General features: G+C 41.2%; 1 protein-coding gene and 1 long non-coding RNA gene across 8 annotated transcripts in view; one reads left to right on the top strand and one right to left on the bottom strand.

Annotated features, from left to right (window-relative positions):
* LOC141110766 (uncharacterized) overlaps window positions 1–3956 on the top strand; it is a 90759-nt gene extending 86803 nt beyond the window's left edge. For both annotated transcript variants that reach the window (XR_012236341.1, XR_012236340.1), the window contains 2 exons: window positions 3295–3415; window positions 3858–3956. This is a non-coding gene — a long non-coding RNA (uncharacterized lncRNA). The remainder of the gene's footprint in view (window positions 1–3294; window positions 3416–3857) is intronic.
* The window catches only part of LOC141110765 (transcriptional enhancer factor TEF-1-like), a 126171-nt gene that overhangs the window by 73224 nt on the left and 25569 nt on the right, over window positions 1–27378 (bottom strand). For 4 of the 6 annotated variants that reach the window (XM_073602358.1, XM_073602364.1, XM_073602362.1 and 1 more), the window contains exon 2: window positions 1915–2183. In XM_073602358.1, the coding sequence (XP_073458459.1) occupies window positions 1915–2116 (202 nt within the window). In that variant the 5' untranslated portion in view covers window positions 2117–2183. The remainder of the gene's footprint in view (window positions 1–1914; window positions 2184–27378) is intronic. The other 2 variants (XM_073602361.1, XM_073602363.1) reach the window with 1 other exon arrangement.

Raw genomic sequence — 27378 nt, 5'->3', positions numbered from 1 at the left:
TGGTTCTGAGGTAGAGGAAGGGAGCAACAGGAGCCTACAGAGAGGGGAGAACACTGATAAACAAAAAACTGGCAGCCACATTCAGCTGTGTGGGCTTTTTTTTAGCATGTGCAGCCTATTACACTGCTGTAATTTGCAATCTCTGCCGCAAGTAGATCAAGCGTGGCAAAAACACCAGCCATTTGGGTACCACATGTTTGATAAGACATTTAATCTGCCACCACTCAGCCATTGGCAAGAGCACCTGAAAGCCCTACACAAGGGAAACAATTCTCCTCCTCCTCACCTTTCATGTCTACCCCCACTATATCTCATGACCTCTCAAGCAGCCTACACTAAAAAGGGTATCACAGGGTCTTGCAACACGTCTGCCAGCAGCACACCACCAGCAAACCTGTAGAATATAGCAGGCAAATTTCTCTGCCCCAGCTGCTACATCGAGAAAAAAAAAACTCCCTGCCACCCACATGCCCAGCGTCTAAATTCCAGTTTGTACAAATAAAGAAAGGTTGCAGGGAAATCTATTTAAATGTCATTTTTTTCCTTTATAAATATCAGATTTGCTGCAGCAGGTTCTATACGTGGTACAGATAACACCACTTTACAGGCAGACTAAGAGGTCTCCCCAGGCACTATATTTAAAAAAACATTTAAATTTTTGTTATTTCAGTGTAAGCATCAATAAAATCACTACTCCTTTAAATACTGTATCTCTTTAAAAAGTTTTTTTTTTGCATTGGTACAGTAGCCAGGCCTCCATACCCTTTAAAATGGCCCATAACTTGCATATAAGCCTACAAAATGGGGACTTTTGATTTTTTCAAATTCGGGGTCACATAGACTTCAATGGGGTTCATTGTTCGGGTCTGAACTTTTGCGATGATCAAGAGTTCTGGACTGAACCGTGTTCAGCCCATCTCTACTTGTTATCAATGACCTAATGCGGATAAGGAATTATGACCTTTCTCCAAATCCAGGGATAAACACACACATCATGTTTTACATGTTTATACTGTGTAGACGACATACTCCTGATTTCGGGCCCGAGTCTCTTTTGCAGCCTTTTTTTACCAGGGATGAGCCGAACACCCCCCGGTTCGGTTCGCAGCATAACATGCGTACAGGCAAGTTCGAACACCGTTAAAGTCTATGGGACACGAACATGAAAAATCAAAAGTGCTAATTTTAAGGGTTAATGTGCAAGCTATGCAAGTTTTCATAAAAAAAGTGTTTGGGGACCTGGGTCCTGCCCCAGGGGACATATATCAATGCAAAAAAAGTTTTGAAAACGGACGTTTTTTCGAGAGCAGTGATTTTAATGATTTTGTACCTGGGGGGTGTCTATAGTATGCCAGTAAAGTGCCGCATTTTTCCCATGTTTACAACAGTCCCTGCACAAAATGACATTTCTAAAGGAAAAAAAAAAAGTCATTTAAAAGTAATAGCAGCTATAGTGAATTGTTGGGTCTCGGCAATACAGATAAAAGTCATTGAAAAAAACGGCATGGGATTTCCCCAGTCCATTACCATGCCCTTTGGGTCTGGTATGAATATTAAGGGGAACCCCGAACCAAAATTAAAAAAAAAATTGCGTGGGGGTCCCCCCAAATTCCATACCAGGCCCTTTAGGTCTGGTATGGATATTAAAAGGGAAACCCTGTGCTATTTTTTTTTTTTTTTTAAATGGCGTAGGTGTCCCCTTCAAAATCCATACCAGACCCTTCAGGCGAACACCCGATGTTCGAGTCAAACTTACGTTCGACTCTAACATCGGGCTCATCTCTACTTTTAACCCAATGCAGAAATGTTTAGTCTTAATGGTCTGTTTCAGTTTTGCTCTGGATCTAACAGAGCCACTTGCCTTGTAGACAGAAGATAAAAGTGTTGTTTGTTTTTTTTGGGGGGGGGACTCACCGTACATCTTGCCCTCATCAGATAGGATAATTTTGCGCCTCCCACATGGTGGGTATATCGCCAATGCCTCCTGGAAACTTTGTTCAATGTCTGGACTCCACACTCCTTCTGCGTCATTGTCTAGGCTCTTCTCCATGGAGTCTCCCAGGTCCCCTGTGCTTTCTGCCGGACTGCCGGCTTCACTCCAACCATTGGGATCCATGTTTGATACAGGAGGGTAAGGAGAGGCTCCTCCAAGCCTCACCCCACAAAGGAGGGCTCAGCAACTGCTGCAACAAAAAAGACAATATTAACTTATTATCACAAGAACACTGAACGATTCTAAAAGCATTAAAATCAGGAAGACAAAGGAATTACAGTGTATAGATATAGGAATTTCTGAGCTACAAGAAGAACCACATAACCCTAAAAGCTCCAAAAACGCATGAGACATTTTCCCAAAGTTTACATTTCTCATATTGGGTAATAATCATATGACTGAGGTGAGCAGCAGATACACCCCCAAGTGACCAGTAAATCTCCAATGAGGATACAGAAAACATATCTTTGTAGTAGCTCTAACCTTCCATACTATTCAAAACATCAAAAACAACTTTTGCCAGTACATGTTTTTCCTTTGTATTGACGTGTTACCACTTCTCTTAAAAGTAGCCATTTGCTTGATGGGACTTATAGACTCTAGAGACTGAGGATAAAGTTTTGGTAAAGCCTGTAGCTGCAACATTTAGCTGTCTGCAAGTTAATTTACAGCAAGCTAGCTTGGTCATACACTACCATTGTGATGTTAAATTTTAACAAGGATTTAACGAGAAGCTCGGGCTGTTTGACAACTTTGGTTAAAGTCTTTATTTCGTTTAACTAGTTTAAAACCAGACCAGAACTGTTTATGGTCAATAGTTCTTTTGTGCTCAAATCCATCTGTAGAGTGGATCAAGGTTATAAAAACTGCTGAAACTCATTGACTGAATAACATTTATCATACAGATCTGAGCAAAACCGGCTGTTTATTGATAAGCTAAACATTTTTTTTTTTTTTAAAGGAGGTGCTTGCTTAGTACAATTAAATAATAATGAGGCATTTAATTTCTAGGGGCAACAGTTCTAGTTTTCCAATGACAGTCACACCCCTACTAATGTAACACCTTGACTGTGTACTTTGGATCCAATCACTGCCCAGGAGAGGAGAGTTTAGACAGAGCTGATAACTCTGCAGTGGAGGCGCAAACAGTATCGCATGCCCAAACAGGAAATTAGGATATCTCGATATTTGGCAGATCGAAGGGGTTTTTTCTGTTCATGCAGCATTCTTAAAACAGACAAACCACTGGGATATGTGCATTACTGCAGAGATGTAGTTAATATTTTTTTCTTTTTGCCTAGATGTACACTTTTAAAACTGGATCATTTCCTCGTGAACATCCATCATCTGACGTCTATGACCAGCCTAACTCTGAAACTCAAGCACCTTAAATAAATATAAAGCAATATGGCAAGCACAAAGGTGAGACATTCTAAGTACACATGAAGAATTTCATCCTCCCCAAAAGTGCGCTGCAGTCCTCTGAACAGATACAGCTCAAAGAAATCATATACACCAAGTCAAAGCCACATAGAGGCACACTAATCTCAAACATTTTCTTTGCTTAAAATACAAAAAAAAATCTTTAGCAATACAGTATGCACCACAGTGGGCAAACTCATACTTACAGCGTTTACACAAACCCCTTGTTAGCGACACCAGAACCCCTAAAATGACCCTATAGACTTGGCAACTGTCTTCACAAACACAAAGTGTTAGATTGTAGAATAGGGGAGGGGATGGCTACTTCTTCCATACCCTGAACCATTGTCCCAAGGTGTTTCACTTTTGCTTTGCTCAAATCCTAAAGTTACGAGTTTGCATACGTACATTTAGTGATTTTTTTTTTTTTTTTTTTATACAGGTTCTTATGATTCTATGGCTGAAGACAACTTTAGGTTTTGTGTAAAATATGAAATATATAAATGCACGTTCCTTTTGATCCAATAAATATACCACTGAAAGCATTGTTATATTTATTTAAGACCAAAATATACCTATTGATCTTTCCAGCAGAGGCAGGGACAACTACAGAGGACTACAGAACTCCACCCCTCAATATTATGGAGGCGAGATGAGGACAGGGGTTTCTGTAGTCCGGTCTTGTTTCTGTTTAGATACAGTTTTGCCGCGTACACACAGTTGGACTTTTCGACCGGACTGGTCCGACAGACTTTCCAGCGTACTTTCGACGGACTTTTGCAGGACTTCCTAACGAAAGGACTTGCCTACACACGATCACACCAAAGTCCGACGGATTCGTACGTGATGACGTACACCGGACTAAAATAAGGAAGTTGATAGCCAGTAGCCAATAGCTGCCCTAGCGTCGGTTTTTGTCCGTCGGACTAGCATACAGACGATCGGATTTCTGGGTCCGGCGGAGTTACAACGTAAAGATTTGAAGCAAGTTCCAAATCTAAAGTCCGTCAGATTTGTGACTGGAAAAGTCCGCTGAAGGTCCGGTGAAGCCCACACACGATCGGATTGTCCGCCGGCTATGGTCCGACGGACCAGTCCGGTCGAAAAGTCTGACCGTGTGTACGCGGCATAAGATGAATGTTGCCACCCAAAGTTCCAAAAGGCTAAAAAAGCCATATCCCATGCTTTTAAATTGTCTCTGTTCAAATTTGAGTATCCGCATGCCGTAACTCAACACCTGATGCTCCAAAGAGGTACATTACGCTACTTCTGAAGCATTTTGTAACGCATGTTTTTTGGGTTTTATCATTACATTTTGAAAAATACGTGCATATGTATAGGCGAGCACAGCCTATTCTGTATTTATGCTTTAATAAGAAAGGAAATTCCCAAATCAATTAGCTCTTAAAATTCCCAAACAAACCACAAAAAGTGAAGTAATCACACTGGTAAATTAAATTTAAGACGCAATATATTAAATCACACCTGTTATTGCATGTACATTCAAGAACAAAGGTTTTTTATAAATTCTACTTTGGGGACCTTGGCTGCTGATAGACTTTCCTGATGTTTGGTATGTCTATAGTACAAAATGCAGTGCAATTTTCACTGGCCAGAGAAGCCAAAATGGGAGCTGGTTTACTTGCCCGCTTACGCTAATATTTGATATGTGTATACTAGGGCAGATCTAACATCAAAAAATAAAATGTAGACATAAAAATCATCCAGAGTTCAAATATATGGACTACCCTAATGCCGTGTACACCTGAGCGGATTTCCTGTCAGAAAAATCTTGGATGGTTTTTCCGACAGAATTCCGCTCAAGCTTGGCTTGCATATACACAGTCACACAAAAGTTCGCTGAACTTTCGACCGTCAAGAACGCGGTGACGTACAAACACTACGACGAGCTGAGAAAATGAAGATCAATGCTTCCGAGTATGCGTCGAATTGTTTCCGAGCATGCGTAGGAATTTTGCGCGTCGGAATTGCTACAGAAGTTCGCATTTTCGGATAGGAACTTTTTCCGACCGAAAAATTGAAAACATGCTCTCAATCTTTTGCTGGCTGGAATTTGGCCAGCAAAAGTCCGATAGAGCATACAAACTGTCACATTTGTCGACCAAAAACTCTCATCGGTCTTTTGCTGGCCGAATATCCAATCGTGTGTACGCGGCATTAAGCTCCATGCACACTAGCATTTTTTAAGCTCCTAGAAGCGATTAGCATTTTTTTTGTCTGCTCCTAGAAGCTAAATAGTGTTATCATGTGTGTCCACGCACACTACTTTAGGCGATTAACATTTTTGGAGCTTCATTGAGCTTCGCTGAATGCTCCTAACTGCTTCTAAAATGCTACTAGCAGCTTTTTTTTTCCTTCATGTACTGCAAAAATGCTAATAAAATGCTAATGCGCTTAAAAGCTTCTAAAAGCTACTAGAAGCTGGGACAAAAATGCTATTATCAGCATTTTTTCTAGCTTTTTTTGAGCTTATGAAAAATGCTAGTGTGCATGAAGCCTTAATAACTTGAACAGTCCCCCAAACAGAAGGCTGTATACTGGAAGAAATGGATATAACAATATGAATATAAACAAAAAAAATGCATCATCCACAAAGTAAATAAAGCAGTATTTAACCCAAAAGCAAACATTTTATTCTTGCAGCTTACCAATTCTTAGATGTGATGACTGTATAAGTTTCCCTTTTAGGCTTTTTTTCTTCTATTTCATCTGGTGATCCAGCCAGCAAGTCTGTTTTTCACAGCACAAACTCTCCAGCAGAATGTATCAGTTTATATGGATGAGAGAAACCACTTAACACTGACAGAGGTGATTAAAATAATCAGCTTATATTTATTCATGCAAAAAGGAAAAAAAAATCAGTTTGCTGTAACTGATTATAAAGTGTGAGCTGGAGCTTGGCTTTAATCTGTTGGTGGTTCTAAATCTGCTAATAAATTTAACACTTCCTTCTCCTCCCCAGGATTAACATTTCTGCTGTGCCTCCTATATTCATTCCTCCAGAGTTGTGTCTCACTAATAGAGGAGGTGCGTTACTGGGCAGATCACCAGGTGAAAACAGGAGTAAGAGCCAAAGAAAACGGATACAGCCACGAAATCTAATGATTGATAAGCTGCAAATATTTATGTGCAAAATAGAATTTATTTTTGGTTTTGGGTTTGGGTTTAATACTGCTTTAAAAGGCCACTAAAACACACAAAAAGACCAAAAGGTATTATGGTGTCTCCAATATATATTTGGGTTCCACTTGATGGCACAAACAGTTTGACAAACCACTGGTCTGTAGACCAGGAAACAAATACAGTTTTACATTAGTACTCTGTGTAATGGACACACAAACTCAGATCATGCGACTGTCTCATCTTCCACAAATATACGCTTGATCATGTTTGCAGAAACTGTTTAGGCCATATTATATATATATATATATATATATATATATATATATAATAATGTCAAGCTGAATGCCAGTGATAGACAAACTCTGTTGCCAGTAGATCGGAATTCCAAATTATAGGGTCCTTCCAGATAAAAAAAAAACACAGATTTAGTAATTAACCAAGGACAAAGTGCATATAACTCTATATATTGTCAAGCAAATGTGGTCTCCTTGAAATCGCATTACGAAAATCTTTTAACTTAAAAAAGTTTCCCTTTAAAAACTCCAAGATATCCGCACATACATTTTTGCCAAAAAGGAAGTCCCACTGTAAAACGTAATAAAATTATAGGAGAAAACTTGGCTTGAAGCGTTGTTTAAAATTGACACAAAAGACTTAAATCTATTACTGCTTCGGCTTTCAGTACAACGATTTGGCAGGAAGAGTGTTTATGAAACACATTTTTCAGACGAAGGGAAACATTATACTATTTGAACTACTTAGGAAAGTGGCAACATGATTAACCAATCCTTGTGAATATTTCTCAAAACCGTACAAACCAAAGTGGCCCATGGTGTTACCTAATACAAACAATTTCAGTATGGTCAAAAAATAGCATATGCATCTAAATTAAAATGATTGCTTCCAATGACTTGGGGATCTAGAATGGGTATGTTGACTACGCAGCTTTTGCCAGTGGACGGTGGCACCAAATTACTAGGGACCCAAAACAAAAGTATAGCAGAGAAATCCAAGTGAGCAAGATGTGACACCGTCACCTAGGTTCCTGTGTAGAATGGCGATAAACATGGCATGGTTGCCCGATTATATGTCAACATGTCAGAAAGCACCAATGTCCGAGCTGGTGACCACAGTGAAGCAATTGAGGCAGAAGTGGCAAGGAACGACTGGAGGTAATTGTGGAGCAGTGTCAAGCTCAGAGACTATGGATACAGGCACCGGTCAGGTAATTAAGGTCATTACAACAAATGTTGGTGCTTCAGGTTGGCTATGTAAGGCTGACCTATAAAACTGATGAACTATGAAAGATCCAACTATCATAATTAAAACTTAGAGAAGTGGTTAATGTACGGTGTAGGGACCAGTCCATGGAAAACAAGTAACAATCCTTGAAATAAAAGCAAATCGAACAACCTCCTGCACTCAAGGTGGATGTTCCCGGAGGACTTTAGGTTTTCTACAACTTGTAGCTGTGCAAGACTTTGTAGCCCCCTGAGGACTGGGGATGCTCAAAAAGGACACGGGAAAAACAAAAATAGGAGGGTGCACATTTTTATACTCACAAACAAAATATGACATCACGCCCATCATTATCCACAGTCTGGTCCATTGTGCCAATCCCAGCGTAGGGAGGACACTTCAATGACAGACACGTTTCAAGAGTATATACCCGCTTCTTCAGAGCAACAAAGTCGCTAGCCTTGAAGCGCGTCAGCATTGGAAGGGTCTTCCCTATGCTGAGATTGGTACAGTGAAGCAGGAGTATGCAGGTCACTGTGGATATAGATTAGCTTCATATTATGTGCTGTTTGAGTACACCGTTTAATTTCTTCAATAAAAAGTTTTAATGGTAATGCTTTTGTTTTTCCAATAATCCTTGAAAGACCAGAGATCTACCAGCACACTGGAAAGCTGCGTGCCTTATCAGGCATTGTCCATGTACACTAGTGTTCATTATTTCTCTATAACAAGCAATTCTAAATTTTCACATTTACTTTAGTGCAAGGAGGAGGTTGGAGGCGACAGGGAGAAGTGTGATCAGGACAGGTTTTTCTGACCTTTCTAGTTTCCCTCTCAGGAGCGGCCTACTGGTTATTTAAAAAACCATTGTGTAATGACTTCATTAAATCTTTTCATTTTGTTACGGACACTCTGAAGCCTCCTCACTTATTTTTGTAGGTCATTGCCAAGATGCATTGGGTTTGTTTACCAGGGTCCCATGGTTACAACAAAAGATTCTCCAGACATGCATTAGATTCTTCTGATACTGGACTGACATTTAGCCCCCGGTTTACATCTATGTGATGCTTCTTCATGGCACCCCAGCGCACCACAAATTATAGCAACTCACTGTATTTTAAATTAGCACTAATAATTCTGGATCTCTATATGATGGCCAGTTGATTTTCTCACTACATATAAATAGCAAATATGTATATGATCACCAGTACTGATCAAATGCAAAAAAGCTTAGTATGCTTTTAGACAAAGTCATGACCCAAATCGAGGTAACTTTTTCTGATTCTCACGTTTAGTGACCTATGGCAAACCAAGCTTTGTTTTCATTATATGTTAATGAGCATCTGGCAATGTATCATGGTATGACAACATAGACGAAAGCAGAAGGGAAGAAATACACTTATCTGTGTTGTCCTACCCACACAATGCCACAAAACAGGCAGTCTTCTGACTGCTGGTGGGCAGTTCTTGGAATACAAGGACGAGCTGACCTCAACTACATGGAGTGGGTCTGTCAGGCTGCCAGACTGTAGCAGGTGTGGAATGAGCCCGTGTCATTAGAGCCGCTGGCAGGGATGGGGCACAGACATCCTTCTTACAGAGTACAGATAGAGTTTTAAGAGCTGTCAAAAGTGCTACTGATCTAAAAAGAGTACATTTACTTCACATATACATGAATTTTTTAAAATCTTTTACAAAAAAAAAAAAAATTTCTTTAAAGGTTTGGCTACAGTAAGGAGCAAAAACTGGGGAGTCTTTCCCTTCCCATCTCTGTGATGCCCATAAAGCTAGACATACACACGTAGATTTATCTCGTTCAGCCCAAAATCACTCAATGCCCCCATCCATACTAAAGAGCATGGATGAACGAATCTGCAGCGTCAGCTATTCTATACCGACACCAAGCACCAGGGTTTATTGTACTAGGCTACAATGCAGATCCATTCTACCGCTCTCCCATTTCTTAGGAGAAAAATCTAAAACTGTCTAAGCAGCTAAATATTCATTTGAAATACAAATATCAGAACTATTTTATCCACCAAATTTTTCAAAACACTGGTTTAGCCAATCTTGTGATCCAAGCATCCCTACCAGACACCACAGCAAGATCCTAAAACTTCAGTGCAGTGGAAGTACAGCATGATCCAGAACACATCCCAATCCCGTTGATTGGACAATGAAAGGACAGCCACACAGTTAGCATTCTGCTTTCTCCTCCTGGTAGCATATTCCCTTTGTACTGCAAAGAAGCCTGATTGGCTTCTGGCACCAGCCTTCCCACTTACAGTAGTGCCGGTTCACACTGGTGCGATGCGAGAACACTGCGAATCCACTGCGTGTTCCCTTATCACATGTCACTTCACACTGCCATATGCGAATCGCTGGGGAGTGTCAATACATTGTTAACGACACCCCCAGTTCAGCTTGCATATCGCACTGCGAACTGACAGTTCGGACGTGAATCAGATCGCATATGTGTGAACACACATGCGATCCGATTCTGGTCCGAACAGAAAAAAGGGTCCTGTGCGTGTTTGCATCGAATGCAAGAGTGTGTAGCTTGTAGATGAAAAACATATTATTAAAAAAAATTATATTAGAGAGATAAATATCTCTCTCTCTCTCTCTCTCTCTCTATCTATATACTGTATTTATTGGCGTATAACACTCACTTTTTCACCATGAAAATCGGGTGCAAATAGCATGTGCGTGTTATACGCCAATACTTAAATTTTAGCTGCCTCGAAGGGGACAGGGAGTGGGGCGGGACGAGCGCCGTCAGATTACGTGCAGTGAAAATCTCCCGTTTACTTGGCGGCCTCTGTAATAGGAAGTCCCGTCTCCTGGGCCGCCATTGGACCACTGTTCTGTCTATCATAGGATTCTCACTGCATGTAATCTGTCGGCACTCATTCCGCCCCCCTCCCTGTCCCCTCTTGCTGTAGATGGGCATCGATCAGGCTGCACTGATGGCAATGGTGAGGCTGCTGCATTGAAGGCAATGGTGAGGCTGCTGCATTGAAGGCAATGGTGAGGCTGCTGCATTGAAGGCAATGGTGAGGCTGCTGCATTGAAGGCAATGGTGAGGCTGCTGCATTGAAGGCAATGGTGAGGCTGCTGCATTGAAGGCAATGGTGAGGCTGCTGCATTGAAGGCAATGGTGAGGCTGCTGCATTGAAGGCAATGGTGAGGCTGCTGCATTGAAGGCAATAGTGAGGCTGCTGCATTGAAGGCAATGGTGAGGCTGCTGCATTGAAGGCAATGGTGAGGCTGCTGCATTGAAGGCAATGGCGAGGCTGCTGCATTGAAGGCAATGGCGAGGCTGCTGCATTGATGGCAATTGCGAAGCTGTACTGATGGCACTTGTGAGGCTGCAGATGGGCATTGATCAGGCTGCATTGATGGCAATGGTGAGGCTGCAGATAGGCACTGACCCTTATTTTGCTTCAAAGTTCCTTATTTAACCACTTCCCTACCCGCCCATAGTCATATGACGTCCCCAGATGGGATCTCCCATCCTGGGTGGACGTCATATGACGTCCTGGGATTCCCGGGCGTCTAGGGGGCGCGCGCGCCCGCCGCGTTCCTCGGGACCCGGTGCGTGTGCCCGGCAGCCGCGATGTCCGCCGGGCACCCGCGATTGCCCGTTAACCGGGCCGGCATGTGGATCTGTGTGTGTAAACACACAGATCCACAGCCTGTCAGCTCTGAGGAGAGCGATCTGTGTTCCCAGAACGGAGGAACACAGATCGGTCTCCTCCCCTAGTGCGTCCCCTCCCCCTTCAGTTAGTAATCACTCCCTAGGAAACACATTAACCCCTCCCCGCCCCCTAGTGGTTAACCCCTTCACTGCCTGTCACATTTACACAGTAATCAATGCAATTTTATAGCATTGATCGCTGTATAAATGTGATTGGTCCCAAAAATGTGTCAAAAGTGTCCGATGTGTCCGCCATAATGTCGCAGTCACCAAAAAAAATCGCGATCGCCGCTAGAAAAATAAAAAAAAATTTTTTTTTTAAAAATGCCATAAATCTCTCCCATATTTTGTAGACGCTATAACTTTTGCGCAAACCAATCAATATACGCTTATTGCGATTTTTTTAAACAAAAATATGTAGAAGAATACGTATCGGCCAAAACTGAGGAAAAAATGTGTTTTTAAAAAAAAAAATTGGGATATTATAGCAAAAAGTAAAAAATATTGTGTTTTTTTCAAAATTGTCGCTCTTCTTTTGTTTATAGCGCAAAAAATAAAAAACGCAGAGGCGATCAAATACCACCAAAAAAAAGCTCTATTTGTGGTGAAAAAAGGACGTCAATTTTTTTTGGGTACAACGTCGCACGACCGCGCAATTGACGTTTAAAGTGCGACAGCGCTGAAAACTAAAAATTGGCCTGGGAAGGAAGGGGGTGAAATTGCCCTGTATTGAACCGGTTAAAATTTACGTTTTTTTCCTGAAATTTCCCTCTTAAAATGAATGTGCGTGTTATACGCCTGTGTGTGTTATACGCCGATAAATACGGTATATCTATCTCTCTCTATTAGTAATGTCTCTATAAGCCTTTCATGTTTTAGGCTGGCCATACAATATTCATTTTTTGTTTCATTCAACCAGCAGGCTGAACCAAAAAAAAAAAAAAAAAAGAAGAAGAAGGAGGGCTGTTTCACTCGATGTGGATGAGGGATTTCTTTCCTGCTGAGCCTTTGTATTCTGACAGCAGGGACCCTCCCCTGCCGTCAGATTACAGTGATCAGTGTTGCCAGCTATAGCCAACAGTATTGATCGATCGGGAAAAAACGGACAGGTTGCCATACACGAATCAGAGATCCACGCTGAACTGTCCAAATTTCTATCCATGTATGACTGCTTTTAGAATTTGTATAACTCTGGCAAGCGCAAATGAAGATGAAAGAAACATTGAACTAATTCAATTATTTTTTACATTCAAAATAAGAAAAATTCCTAAATGGTGAAGTCCTTTGGAGGTGACATATTTATGGAAGGCAATACACCAGGGTATTCAGCATTAAAAATATTACCAAACAAGGTTCTTAGCAGCACAGCCCACTTTAATACTAACAATTCAACCAGAAACGTTGGCAAAACGATGAAGTCAATAGTTGTAAAAGGAATTAGGCTTTTGCTGATCGTAATATTTTAAATTAAGGAAAAAAGGAGCAACTCATTTTCACTTTACAACTGTTGCTTTTAAGTCCTGAAATAGGTTTTAATAGGCGAACACAAAAATCCCTGAATTATACTTTTCCCATATACCGAGAGACTCTGAATGAGTCTGTGACCCAGAAGAGGCATGCATAGAAGGGAAGTCAGAGGCTCCATGCACACTGGACTTAAAAAACGTCGATTCTACAGGCGTTTGACGTTTTTTTCTCCTGCCTCTAGAAGCACTTCTATTGTATTCTATGTGTCTTTGCACATTTTGACTTCTACAGGCGTTTTCTGTCAGGGACGTTCAGAGGCAGAAAAAAAAAACCTTCTCTATTGCGTTTTCTGGAGAAGATTAGGAGCTGTAAAACGTCAGTCTCTCCTAAACTCCTCTTATCTCTTCTGAACATCAACGTTTTTTAGTAAAAATGCAATGCAGTGTGAAATGCATTCTGGTTATTTTGGGGGTGCAGAGGGGAGTGTAGTGCAAAAAACGCCTATAAACTAAAATTCTTAAACTGTCATAGACTTTAAGCTAAAAACTTTGACGTTTTTTCTGCTCCTAGTGTGCATGGAGCCAGAAAGTAAAGCTGGAAATACACAAGTAGAACTTTGTTCAAAATGTTTAGTTTCAAGAAAATTTGTTCAATTTCTCAATGTTAGTTGGGCCAAAATTGTTTTTGACCATAGTGACAAGAAAATTCGAAGGAGCAGGATGGAAAAATTTTCTTGAACGTCCATTCATTCAAAAATCAAATGTTCAAAGCCATTGAATGTACTGAGTTGAAGCCATTGCATTTTTGTTCTACTACTAGAGCATACACAGCTTAGAAGTCTTTATCTACATACTTGTTCCAGGCAGTAATTATGGAATCCAGAGGGTCAGCATGATGACCAGACAATAGCAGTTGCAGAACGAGAGGTTTGTAATAGCAGCCTTCACTGTTTCTCTTAGAAAACGTTGCCTTTATTCAGTTGCCTTTCTAAGGCTCCATTCACACCTGAGCGTATTGAATTACTTTCTTTTTTAGGCTTTTTTGCAGCTTTTTATAAGATTAAAAGTGTATTACAAGCGTTTTAACAGCTTTGGGCATTTTTGTTTGGCCAATAGAAAGCACTAAGGGGAGGAGAGGGAAAGGAAATTAGGGGTGGAGAGCTGCTATTCGAGCGTTTTACAAGCGTTTTTCTGCACAAGTCAGGTGTTTCTATAGAAGTTTATAGGGCCAAAAACGCTTGTAATCTGCCAAAAAGAAGCTCATGTACTTTTTTGGGCTTCAGGTGACAGAACGCTCATATGTGAACAGGGGCCATTGAAATGAATGGGATTTGGCTTGATGAGCATTTTAGAGCTACAAGCTTCAAGCAGAAAATCTCCCAGGTGTGGACGGGCCTTAAAGAGGACCATTGTTCTATAAAAGGTGAGAAGCCTGTGTTTACAGACCATAATCTGTCAATCAGTGATAATAGTGGTGTCAAACACATACAGTGTACACATGGAGAAGGAAACCCCGGCAACTACTTCTAAAAATTAAAGTTGTCACTTCAACCTTTTGCTATTGTTGTAAACAAAAGCGAGTGTTCCTTTGCTCAAAAAAAAAGTTTGATGGCTTCTAAATGCATTAACTTCCTCATAAATTTTTCTAACCAAAATATTTGATATTTTTTCTGCCGCACTATATAAACCAAAGAAGACACATAAGCAGTGGTTTTACATCAAAAACAATTTGATCTACAAGCGACGATGACTAGTCAACAGAACAGGAATCTGTAACAATCATGGCTGTGGGATGTAAACAATGTGAGGCCTGGAATTTCCTGACTAACTGAAAGAGAAAGACGTGGTATGAGGTATGCACAATAAATGACTGGAATTCTACACAGGACAGGTAACTCCTTTCTTTCCGACTCATGCAATGATTTTCTGGGGAAGGCTGTTCTGCAAGTTACAATATGCTCTTATTAACCAAAACAATCCCTGAACGGAAGCCAAGGCCTCTAGGAACATACAAAAAGCTCTAGTATTTCTTTACACGCACACGCACACGCACACAAACACACACACAAACACACACACACATCATCTTAAAGGGCACCCAATAAAAAATACAAATAAAAATTTAGTAGGATAAGTAAATATAAAAAGCGATTTGACCTCAAATGATGTCACTGCTTAGTAAACCTATCCAGTGACACAAGGACACTAAGCACAATATGGCTGCTTCTAGATACACAGCCCAGCCATTCATTTCTGGTTAGGACATCTCCATCTAGTTAAAAAGAGTAATTTAGTTGCTATAGTAAAATATATGCACAAATTGCTGCCACTCTACAGGTTAAAAACTAGAAATAACTGGAAAGATAAGACTCAGTCTAAACTAAACTAGAGACAACAATGGTCATTGGAGTCTGGGCATTTGATTGTGTTCAGTAGAGTGCAAACTAAAAAAACAGACATGACTATAAGGTCCTTTTCACACTTGTGCGACTTGTCCTGCGACTTGGGACTGCAAAGCCACATGACAAGTCATACCCCATGATTTCCCATGAGTACTGTTCATATCTGTGCGACTTCAAAAGTAGTCCCTGCACTACTTTGGTCTGACTTTGATGCAACTTGAGGTCCATAGACCTCAAGATTACATGGGCATTGCTTCAAGTCACGCGACTTTCAGGCCGTACAAGTGTGAAAGTGGCCTTAAAGGACAGAAATTCAAGCCCTTCACTTTTAATGGACCACGGACATCTAAGGAATCGTCAGATGTTCATGCACAATCCAACAGTCTCATGACGTCTTTTAGTCCATCTTGTGTTCCAAACAGAACACTTTGTCCAAAGTGGTTCTTTCAAGGTAACAGAGGTCTAGTTGGAACCCAAAAGGAAAGGTCTCACTGATGACCTCCTCAGGATAAATATATAAAATTCAGACAAGGTTATCTGTAGGGCTGCAACTAACGATTATTTTCATAATCGATTAGTTGGCCGATTATTGTTTCGATTAATCGATTAATCGGTTAATAACCTTAAAAAAAAAAGTGTGGTGTATAATTTAGTTAATATGTAAAGTTTTTAAAAAAAGGCAATTTATTCTTAAATTTCTCTATGCAGTGGTAAATAAAAATAGCCAACTATATGGTTAGGGAGCAAAATATCTAATCCACTCTGAGAATTACACAGAAGAGATATACTGTATATACTATAAGAGGAAATATACTGTATATACTATTAGAGGAGAGATAAGAACGTTCGTTCGATTTTCTAATCATTAGTGGGGTCAAATCGACGTTCATTTTCAACCACAGTAATGGGAAAATTTGGAAATAATAAAAAAACTTCTTGGTGAAAGGAATTATCAGACAGTGTATGTGGTTTTCGTTCAGAAATTACAATTATTTTAAAAACAGAATGTTAAAAACAAGTGAAAATTTCAAACATTCTTTCATTCATTGAATGTACAAAGATTTTTCGTCTGAATATTCTCATCTGAAAATTGATCGGTGTGGCCAGCATAAGGCTCGGTGCACACCTATGCAGTTTGCTTTTGATCTATTTCTGTAGTGCTCTTTCCTGTGCGTTTTGATTTTTGCGCACGTGATTTTGCTGCGATTTGCGTTTTTTGCGGCAAATTTGTTGGGCAGATTAAAAAACACAAATTGCTGCAAAAACGCACTACATGCTTTTCTGCAGCTTCTCCATTGAAGTATGTTGCGTTAAAAAAAAGTCACTGACGCTTTACAAATACGCAGCGGCTGAAAAAGCATAGATGTGAACGTGTTCCATAGGAAACCATGTGAATGACCTGTAGTCTGTTTCTGCAAAAAGCACCAAAAAACACATAGGTGTGAACCAGGTGTAAGACGTTTAGTAACATAATGGGGTTAAAAAAACGAATATTAGCCCTTTATAGTACAAATAAAGCAAATAATCATTACTGTAAGGGGTTCATTTTTTTTACTGTAGAACTGTGAAAGAAATAGTCACAGTAGCGATTATTTGCTCTTTTTGTACTATAAAGGGCTCATTTTAGTTTTTTTTTTTTTTTTAACCACATTATGTTACTGGCCGATTAATCGATTATGAAAATAGTAATCGATTAATTTCATAATCGATTAGTTGTCGATTAATCGATTAGTTGTTTCAGCCCTAGTTATCTGACATATCTAGTTGATTGCCCCACTGAAAAAGGTAGTTGGGGACTTACATGTACTTTCAGCTAATGTATTCATATAAAAGCACCTTTAGGTCAAATACAAACCAAGAAGAACAAGGGATGCAATGGATTTGTCCAGCCTGTGGTTTCCAAAGCTGTTCCACTGTGTCTGTCTATATCCAATGCTCTGGGAGCAACACTGTTATGCCACTAGCATTTCTATTGTGTGGCATTAGGCTTGTTCATACAAACATACTAAAAACAGCTGCCCGATTGTACTCTTGGGGGAAACGTATCGCTTTTTCCACAAGTCACACAAAAGTAATAGCCATCAACAGTAATACGTTTTGTAAATCTCCCCCACCTCAACCCACACTATGGACAGCCTGTCAAGCAGCACTGACACGCTAGACCTCCTGCTCTCCAATCTTAGCTGCAGAACAGGTGCACTTGCTCTAGGCAGCTGTTCCACAGGATCTGGAGATGCAGCATGGAGATTACAGCAGGCTGCTGCATCAAGGGCAAAGAGAAGAATGGGGAGGACACAAAAATGTGCGCATGAATAAAACTTTAAGACAGACTTTGTTTTCAACCTACGCCAGAAACACTGTTCCAAATCAACTTAAAGGGACAGTTACATTATTTTTAAAAAAATCGGCTTATGGAAATAGTTTTTAATATCATATTATTAAAATACACAGCAATATCGCAATACAAGAAACTTCAAACTATCATTCTGGAATCTTCACTTGGCAGCTTACAGAGCAATAAATGTACTAACAAGCAAAGTTACAGAAATGTCATATCTCCAATATCATTCTGGGGATAAAAGGTTTACATAAATAGTTGTAAATGCTATTCGATGTTCTTTCACAAGGTATAAAAACTTTTGAAAAACATTATTACTATGTTTTGAAAAACATCATTATTATAACATTACATTATTATACAGTGGTTGGAAACAAACAGTTTTGAAGTGTTTGTAAAGGATTTTTGTTTCTTTCAAAAAAAATAACAAATGTGTTATACCTACCTGCTCTGTGTAATAGTTTTGCACAGAGCAGCCCAGATCCTCCTTTTCTTTGGTGTCCCCTCCCCCCCGCCCCCAAAGCTCTGGGCCCCTCGCCCTTGTTGAGTGCCCCCACAGCAAGCCACTTGCTATTGAGGAATTTGTGCATGCGATTGACAGCAGCTGAAGCCAATGAACAAGAGACCCAGGACAGCCTTAGCTGGATCGAGATTGGGCTTAAATAAGTATGGGGGGGGGGGGGGGGAGCTGCAAACAGAAGGTTTCTTTTACCTTCAGCCTTTACAACTTTAGGCTGGTTGTGACTTTGATAAGAAGCAAGATAATAATAAAAACAATTTTGTTTATAACCCCTTCCCTCTTGTTCCAGTGTCCCTTTAACTGGGCTATTATATATGGGTGCTGGGAGGATCTGTCTGGTCATGGGACCACTGTGACTGGCTGTCACAGTGGTCACATGATTAGGAGATTGTCCCAATCATTAGTATAGACCGAGAGCTGTCTTTGACAGCTCAGTCTCTGTGCTGGGAGCGCCCAATGAGCATTAACTTCTGCCGCCCATAGACGCATATGTTCGTGATGTGGGCGTTAAAGCCCACGCTCTTTGGCACAGCACATAAGCGTTACCTGTGCAGCAAGGAGGTTAAAAAGAGCACGTGCTTCTTCACACATACTGTGTTGGCCTGGGTTTTTATGCATTGGATAAACGCATGTCCCCCCTAGGGCACGTAGAAGGCAATTGCTTTCTATATGTCCTGCTCACACCATAATGCTGCACTTTTCTGCAGCGCACCAAATGGCACCACAGATCACCATGATGCTGTTGAGAGACCCGAACAGAGTGTACACTTTGTACACTTCCACTAAAGTTTCAAAAAAAAAAAAAAAAAAAAAAGTCACTGTTCCATCAGTTTTTTTTAAATTGAGGTTTGTTGATCCATCTGTTGCTGATAAGGCCACCCACAGCTCGAATTTCAGCTGATTCAGCAGGAACTGACTGAAATTTAAGCCTTATGTGGTTAGCATAAATTTGTCCCAATCCCCACCAGTTACTGCTATAATATGCAGCCCACGCCTGGTTGTTAACAACATGGAGACCCTTAAAGTGTATCTGAACCCAAAATTCTAACATATTGCAGCACACTAGTACTTAAGCCTGCCATAGATGGTTCGCATCTCGGATGGTTCAGCAGGGACCATCCAACGAGATTCAAACCATGTATGGGCAGGCTGAATGTACCCAAGTTGGATTTTACATGCGATTATTGCTAGCAGTAATCACTGTGTTCTCCCAGCATGGATGGCTCCTTCCCACCGGGAGAACACAATGGCTCCGTGGGAGGGATTTCCCCATCAACACTGACTGTGTTGATGGGGGAAATCAAGCGATTATCTTTCCTGCAACAAATCGCTCTGTCTATTTGCAGTGTCCTTGTAACTTCCTGTGAGCTAATCTCTTCATACACTATGGCTATCTGCATGAGGAATAGAAGGGTTCACTTTAAACATCATATGTGTTTTCCTCAGAAACTTGTTTATAATTATTTTATATTAGTTAAACTAATACAGTTTATCAGAGTCCATAAGCAACACACAAGACCTAGGGATGAATCCTAATTCTCAAGGTTTTTGGTCCTTGATCCTTTGAATGTAAGATTTTATGAGCTCAGAAACACTAGAAATTTCAATTTGGTATGCCTAGTATGATGGGGCAACCAGCAATGCATTTTATGGTGTCAGTTTAAAATGATGTTTAAGAACACAAGCAGCCCTTTTTATCTCATTGAGGCTGAATAATGAAAGACTGAATTCATGAGAAAACATTTTGCAATTGCCCAGAGTAACCAACCAAATCGGATTTCATTTTCCCAATGTAGCTTCAAGAATGAAGACTAAAGTTTGATTGGCTGCTACTGACAACTATATCGCCCCCCAGCCCCACCCCCCCACAAGCACAAGATCATTGGCAGCCCAGAATATTTTCCAGTATTTGAAAACAAAGCTGTGAAGAACTATGCATTTATACAACTTTCCAAAAAGCATACAACTAAAAGAAAAAAAGATTACTAAACAGAAGAAGCCCCAAGTCTGATTGTTCCCTCTTCCGATCCTTTAGGGTCTTATCCTTCTTTCCTCACAGAACTTTGCTTTACTGTTCTCCCTTTGAAAATGTATGGTCTCTTCTATCCCTGTTGCACAGGACCATCAAATATTCTAAACAATAAAGTTTCCATGCCAAATATATACATTTAGACTGTCTTGACATTTCTCCCCCCAGAACATCGTGAGAAAGAATACTTCACCAAAACATGTGACATTTATGGTCATAAACAGAGCCCTTGCTTATCTAGTCACTTTACCAAGACAAGGTCGCTAGAGGGTTCCAGCTCTGATGAGGAGCACTGGGAAGAAATAGCGAAGGCATCCACAACAATAAGTTAAAATGTATCACAATATTATGCAGCTGGTTAATCTACATTTAAAGCAGTGTTCCTCAGTCTATTTCTGCTAATAATATATTTTTTGCTTACTGTATATTAGTGTGATGGTCATTGGGAAGTATGTTCCTTACGTATGTGGTCACAGAAAAGAATCCCCCACTTACAGATAGCTAAAATGATCAATGGTGTCAGTAGGTTCTCATCTGCGAGGCAAAAGTTGCTCATTGCTTAAAGGAACCCCTAGCATCCTCTGCAGGAACCCTAAGATTCCATGGAACCCAGGTTGAGAAAGACTATCAAACTGACAAATTTGAAAAAAAAAAAAAAAAAAAACACACCAGTTTTAATCCTGAAAGCCAGACCAGTCTTGCAAGTCAATTTTAGGGCTGGTTCATACCCTGTTTCCCCGAAAATAAGACCTAGCGTGAGTGTCAGTGATGGCTGCAATATAAGCCCTACCCCCCAAATAAGCCCTACCCTGTTTCCCCGAAAATAAGCCCTTCCCTGAAAATAAGACCTACAAGGACTTTAACTAGGGATTATTTGGGGGGTAGGGCTTATATTGCAGCCATCATCGACAATCACGCTAGGTCTTATTTTCGGGGAAACAGGGTACTACCAGCTATGATAAATGCAACTGTTGGTGTGCGATAGGATGACAGCAGTGCCAATCACAGTGCATCACACGGTTTATTATTTTTTTAAAACAAACTTTATTGAAATGTTGCACAAGGACATTTCATTAAATTCTATTGGCCATATAGGAACACACTATGTCGGTCTAACATTCATACGCTGGTGTGCGTAGACCTCCACACCAGCACCATCCTGTGGATTTTTTTTTTTTTTTTTGTAATATTGCCCTTTACAATAACTTTATTAAATGTTCTAGAGTTCTGCGATGTGTGAGCTTTAAAATGTTCCTTTCTCAAGCATATCATTTCACAAGCGTTCTGTCTTTTTATATTCAACAATAATTTGATGTACAAATCAGAAGAAACAGATGTCACCTGACTTAGAGCCCTTGCACACTGGGGCGGTTTGCAGGCGCTATTGCGCTAATAATAGCGCCTGCAAACCGCCCCGAAAGTGCCGCTGCATGTATTCCTGTGTGAAAGCCCCGAGGGCTTGCACACTGGAGCGATGCGCTGGCAGGACGGTAATAAAAGTCCTGCTAGCAGCATCTTCGGAGCGTGTGTATACCGCTCCTTTACCGCTCCTGCCCATTGAAATCAATGGGACGGCGCGGCTATACCGCCGGCAATGCGCCTCTGCAGAGGCGCTTTGCGGTGGTTTTTAACCCTTTCTCGGCCGCTAGTGGGGGGTAAAACCGCCCCGCTAGCGGCCGCATACCGACGGTAAAACGCCGCTATTAATAGCGGCGTTTTACCGCCGACGCCGCCCCCGCCCCAGTGTGCAAGGGCTCTTAGTAAATTAAAGCCGAGTTCCACTCAAAAGTGGAAGCTCTGCATATCTGCTTCCATCCCCACCTCCAGTGCCACATTTGGCACCTTTTGGGGGGGGGTTTACCTTCTCCCACTTCTGGGAAATCTCACCACGGTGAGATTATCTGGAAGTTCGGCTCCCCTCCTCCTTCCCCTGCCGCCAGGCCATTCAGAAAGTGCAGCGTGCTTCCTGCATGCGCAGTAGGGAACCGGCTGTGAAGCCGCAAGGCTTCACTCTCAGTTTTCATTAGAAGCAATTGCAGTGGCAGCACCAGAGAGCAGATAGAAAAATGGGCTGGGGTGTGGACATCGTGGGATCCCTGGACAGGTAAGTGTCCCAATATTAAAAAAGTCGGCAGCTACAGTATTTGTAGCTGCTTACCGTATATACTCGAGTATAAGTTGAAATTTTCAGCCCCTTTTTTGGGGCTGAAAGTGCCCCCCTCGACTTATACTCGAGTCACCGTCTGCCTACATGATCAGCGTGTCATGCAGGCAGACGGCGGCCAGCATGTGCTACATACCACTCAGCAGCCTCTCACTGTTCCAAAGCCGCGCCTCCTCCTCCTGTACAGCCTATCACGGACATTCTCTCATCCTCGTCCATGGTATGAGGATGAGAGAATGTCCGTGATAGGCTGACTGCTAAGAAATGGAGTTTTCTACCTATCATGGACGAGGAGGAGGCGCGGCTTTTGAACAGTGAATGGCCACCAAATAGTAATAGCACACGCTGATGGGTGCAGAGCGGCACACAGAGGCATGCACAGGACACAGGTAGGATGCACACAGACACATACACAGGTACATATACACAGGCACATGACACATGCACAGGACACAGGGAGGTATACAGCTGCAGATGGGCATTGTTGACCCTCTTTTTCCACTTACAGTAGATGCTGCATTTCTCACCCTCGTCTTATACTCGGGGCAATAAGTTTTTCCCATTTTTTTGTGGTAAATTAGGGCCTCGACTTATACTCGGATTGACTTATACTCGAGTATATACGGTACTTAATTTTTTCTGAGGAAGGCCGGACCAATTTCAAGCCAGGCTGCATGCTGGTGAAATATACATAGTACAACGTAGGCGTCACATGATTTCTGTGCGTCATGTGACTTGTGTTAATTATAGTGCTTAGCCTATTTTCAGGACAGGCTACATCCTGATGAAATATTCATAGTGTGATATAGCAGTCACATGACTTCTTTGGACCTTGGCTACCTTTATATTATATTCATGGTACATCAGTTATGCTGCCAAAATGAAGGCCAGAGTTTGTGACTGGTGAATGCGTTAGGTTTGATGTATAAAAAGGAACAACCCTTGAATGAAATGGATAGGTTTGAGAAATGCCACACAATCACAGCTTTTTTTTTTTCCCCCTCAAGCGCTAAACAATTTTTGTACAGGATGGTGCTGGTCTAGCCACTTGCTGACTAGGCCTTTTCTGGAACTTTTTGTTTACAAATTTAAATTAGTATTTTTCCCTAAAAAATTTCTTGGAACCTCCAAACATTATAGATTTTTGTTTTTGTTAGAGACTCTAGCGAATGCAATGGCGATGGTTGCGAAATTTTATGTCACACTGCATTTGCGCAGCAGACTTTCAAACGCAATTGTTTTAGAAAAAAAATACACTTGAATAAATACAAAAAACAAACACACAACCACTAAAGTTAGCCCAATTTTTTTTACAATTTGAAAGATGTTGTTACGCCAAGTAAATGGATACTGAACATGTCACGCTTTAAAATTGTGCACGCTTGCGGAATGGCGACAAACCACAGTACTTAAAAATCTCCATAGGCGACGTTTTGAACATTTTTATAGGTTACCTGTTCAGAGTTACAAGAGAGGTCTAGTGCTAGAATTATTGCTCTTGCGCTATTGATCGTGGCGATACCTCACATGTGTGTTTAAACATCATTTTACATATGCGGGCGTGACTTACGTATGCGTTCGCTTTTGCGCGTGAGCACGGAGGGATGGGGTGCTTTACTTTTTATTTTTACATTGTCCCTTTATTTTTATGATCACTTTTATTCCAATGTAAACATCCTTTGTAATAGAAATAAGCACGATAGGTCCTCTCTATTGAGAGATCTGTAGTCAAAAAGACCCCAGATCTCTCATTTACCATTAAAAAAAACAAAAGAAAAAAGAAAAAATAATCATTTCTTTAAGCCCGAGAACCAGAAGTGACATTGGTCCTCCAAGAGCACAGAGCCAAGTGGGGGGCTATCTTGCCCTCGTTCGACTTTCTGCCTAGCCATCGGCTACATCAAATCGGTTTATGGGCTTACTGATGGCTCCGCCGCTGGAACCACTTTTAACCGACGCCGAATTGCCCACAGAACAAAATGATACTGGGGTTTTGGCAGCTAGCTGCTGCCATAACAATGGTATTTAACATCAACGTCATGACGTAAATGTACTGTGGGCAGTTGCTAAGTGGCTAGAGAGCTGGTTTCAAATGCCATCATCAGAAGTTTCAGTAGTATCACTAGAAGATGATTCAGATCACCAGAGTATTGTAAGAAGCATATTGGTGCCTAGAGAAATAGACTGAAGCTGGGTAGCAGGGTGTCAAGGTTGGGGGGACCTTGTGGATAAGGTTTACTGGTACTAGTATAGCAACCTATTCACACAGGACAGACACCAGGATATAGGTGAGCAACTTATGTGGGCAGGTATTAGATCATTAGAAGATAAGAGGAACAATCAAAGATGGAGCTAACATTAGACTGTATGACGGTTGGAAACTTCTGGCATTTGTGGAACACTAGATTCAAAAGTAATGTAACTTGGGGGAAAAAAAGCAATTAGTTGATCTGAAGTTTCTTTACCATTAAAAATGTCCTGACTACAATTCGGCTTTAATTGATCATGACACAAAATGCTCAAAAATGCATACACTTTCAAGCACATGGTTCATGTAATTCACTGTGCAAAGTACTGTGTACATATAGCCTACCTTTTCTTCCTCCTGTGTCTTAGGCCAGCCATAGAGGGATTAAATTCAGCTGGTTCAGCCGGAACTGGACGAGCTTCGATCCCTCTATGGGCAGGCTGAGTGTACTGAAACCGATCTATTGATTGATATGGGTACAACCAGCCTGTCTGTTTTTTTCCATACAATCACTGTCGCTAGCTATAGCGGCAGCAGTGATCATTGTATTCTGATGGCAGAGAAACCCGTGGATCAAAGAAAATTGCACAATGTAATGTCAGCCTTACCGCCCATCATTCTAGGGGACCAATATTGAGGTTTTGGAGGTAGAGGGTTACAGCATGACTTTCTCTACAAAACATAAAATTTGCATAACAGAGTAAACTGGGTTTCACAGTTACCACCACTCAGTATCCAGAATGTGCAGGCATTGTATTACTTTATGATAATTACGGGTTTACTTTAAAGTAGGGCAGACAAATACAATACATTTTTCTGAATGTCTGGGTAAGGAAGTCAGTCATTTGCGTTATGACTTCTGGCAACTTTAATCTGAAGAAAATTGTTAATAGATTTACAGATCCTACAGCTGGACTGGCACAAGAAAAAAAAAAAAAAAAACTGTATAAATACAAGAGGTATACATAATTTTTCTAGAAATCTTGGTATGCTTTATGTCTTACTTCCAGATCCAAGCAGCAGTGTCCAGCATGGGACACTTAAATGATTTGGTCACGGGCCACAATAAAACTGAAATGGTTCAGAATTTCACATTTTTCATTTTGAATAGCATAATGAAGATTTTAAACAACAGTCAGGATTCATCATTTTCCGTGGGACCAATTCCAGTTAAATGTTTACCCACTGTTTAAATCACATTTTTTTATTAATCAGATCACCATTAATCCCACTCAGGTGTGACCAGCCAAAAAAAAAAAAAATCTCTGAACCAGTGTTGCAGCCTTCACTATACCAGGGTCTTTGTAGCCATCCCTTGAATTGTCAAAGCAAGGACTGTAGACAATCTATAAACATTAAAAAACAGACCAGGCATGCGCATGCCCTAGTAGTACAATAAACATCATTATTAGGCAAAGATAAAACACATAATGCACTCATATGCTCCTGTAATGACACCAGGCTCAAACAACTCTGAGAATCCACCTTCAAAACCCCTGTAGGGAAAGAAGCTAGATGTAAGCCACTCAGCGAAATGCTCCTCTCCACGTGTCTGTTTGTTCGGAAAGAAAGAGAAGATCGGGGAGCCAACCGCAATAATGGCTTGTGTATGAGAGCACCCGGGATTATGGAGGACCGACAATCATTCAGTAAAGTGGCATGCACCTGAAGGAGGCTGTGCGAGTTGCCACAGGTTTGAGGTCATGGGCCACGGGTTGAGCATGCCTGACCTATACTGTTAAGTTTAGTACACACAAGTCAAATTTCAGGTGGCATCGGCCGGTTCAATAGGAGTCGAGTCAGCTTCTGTCGAAGGGACACAACAGTAAGGCCCCTTTCACACGTGCGGACCGTATGTCCGTATTTCATCCATCCGTTTTTGGATGAAATACGGACATACATGCATCCCTATGGGATAGCGGGTGTCAGCGGATGTACATCCGCTGACACCCGATGTTGTCCGCCTCCGCTCTCGTCCGATTCTGCGGACGGAAGAAAATCCTATTTTTCTATCCGTCTGCAGAGCGGATCGGAGGAACACGGACAGACGGTCCGTGTTCCTCCGATCCCCCATAGGGGAGAGCGGAGATCTGACAGGGCGGTCCCTGCACAGTGTGCGGGTCCCGCCCTGTCATCTGCCTGCTCAGCTGGGGAAAGCGGAGCGATCCCCGCTGAGCAGCGGATAAACACGGGGCGGATCAACACGGATCCGTCCCGTGTGAAAGGGACCTTAAAAGGTCTGCTGACCAGCTCCCAATCAGCGCTCTCAGCCAATGGCCGCCCCCCCTGTCAGAACAGAATACCACAGAAGGGAGATCACTGTACTAACATTGGATAGTTAGTACAGCTGCTAAGTTTTTTTTTTCCTTTCAGCCCTGCTGGGTTGAACAAAAAAAAAAAAAGGACTGGTGTGTATTAGGCTTTAGCGTGAATGGAGTACTCTGTTGGATCTCTTTTGTTCAGCCTTCACGCTGTAAGGAATAAATATTTACTGTATGTGTCTGGCTAGCTTCAGTGGCAAAACCTAGAGATGAATGACCCTCTAAACTTTAGGACCTTTAGACAGCTTTCACCTTTCCAACCAAGTAGTGCTTTAAATTGCAACAGAATATAACTTATTCTAGTACAAAAACAGACATGGGAAACAAAAGCAATACAAGTTTTTCATGTTAATTAATACGCAAAGCAATAACTGTGCAGCAGTGTAATCCTG

This window comes from Aquarana catesbeiana, linkage group LG10 (assembly GCF_042186555.1).
Source record: "Aquarana catesbeiana isolate 2022-GZ linkage group LG10, ASM4218655v1, whole genome shotgun sequence".
Lineage (NCBI taxonomy): Eukaryota > Metazoa > Chordata > Amphibia > Anura > Ranidae > Aquarana > Aquarana catesbeiana.
Note: the sequence above shows the minus strand (reverse complement) of the source record. Positions and strands in the feature narration are given on the sequence as shown.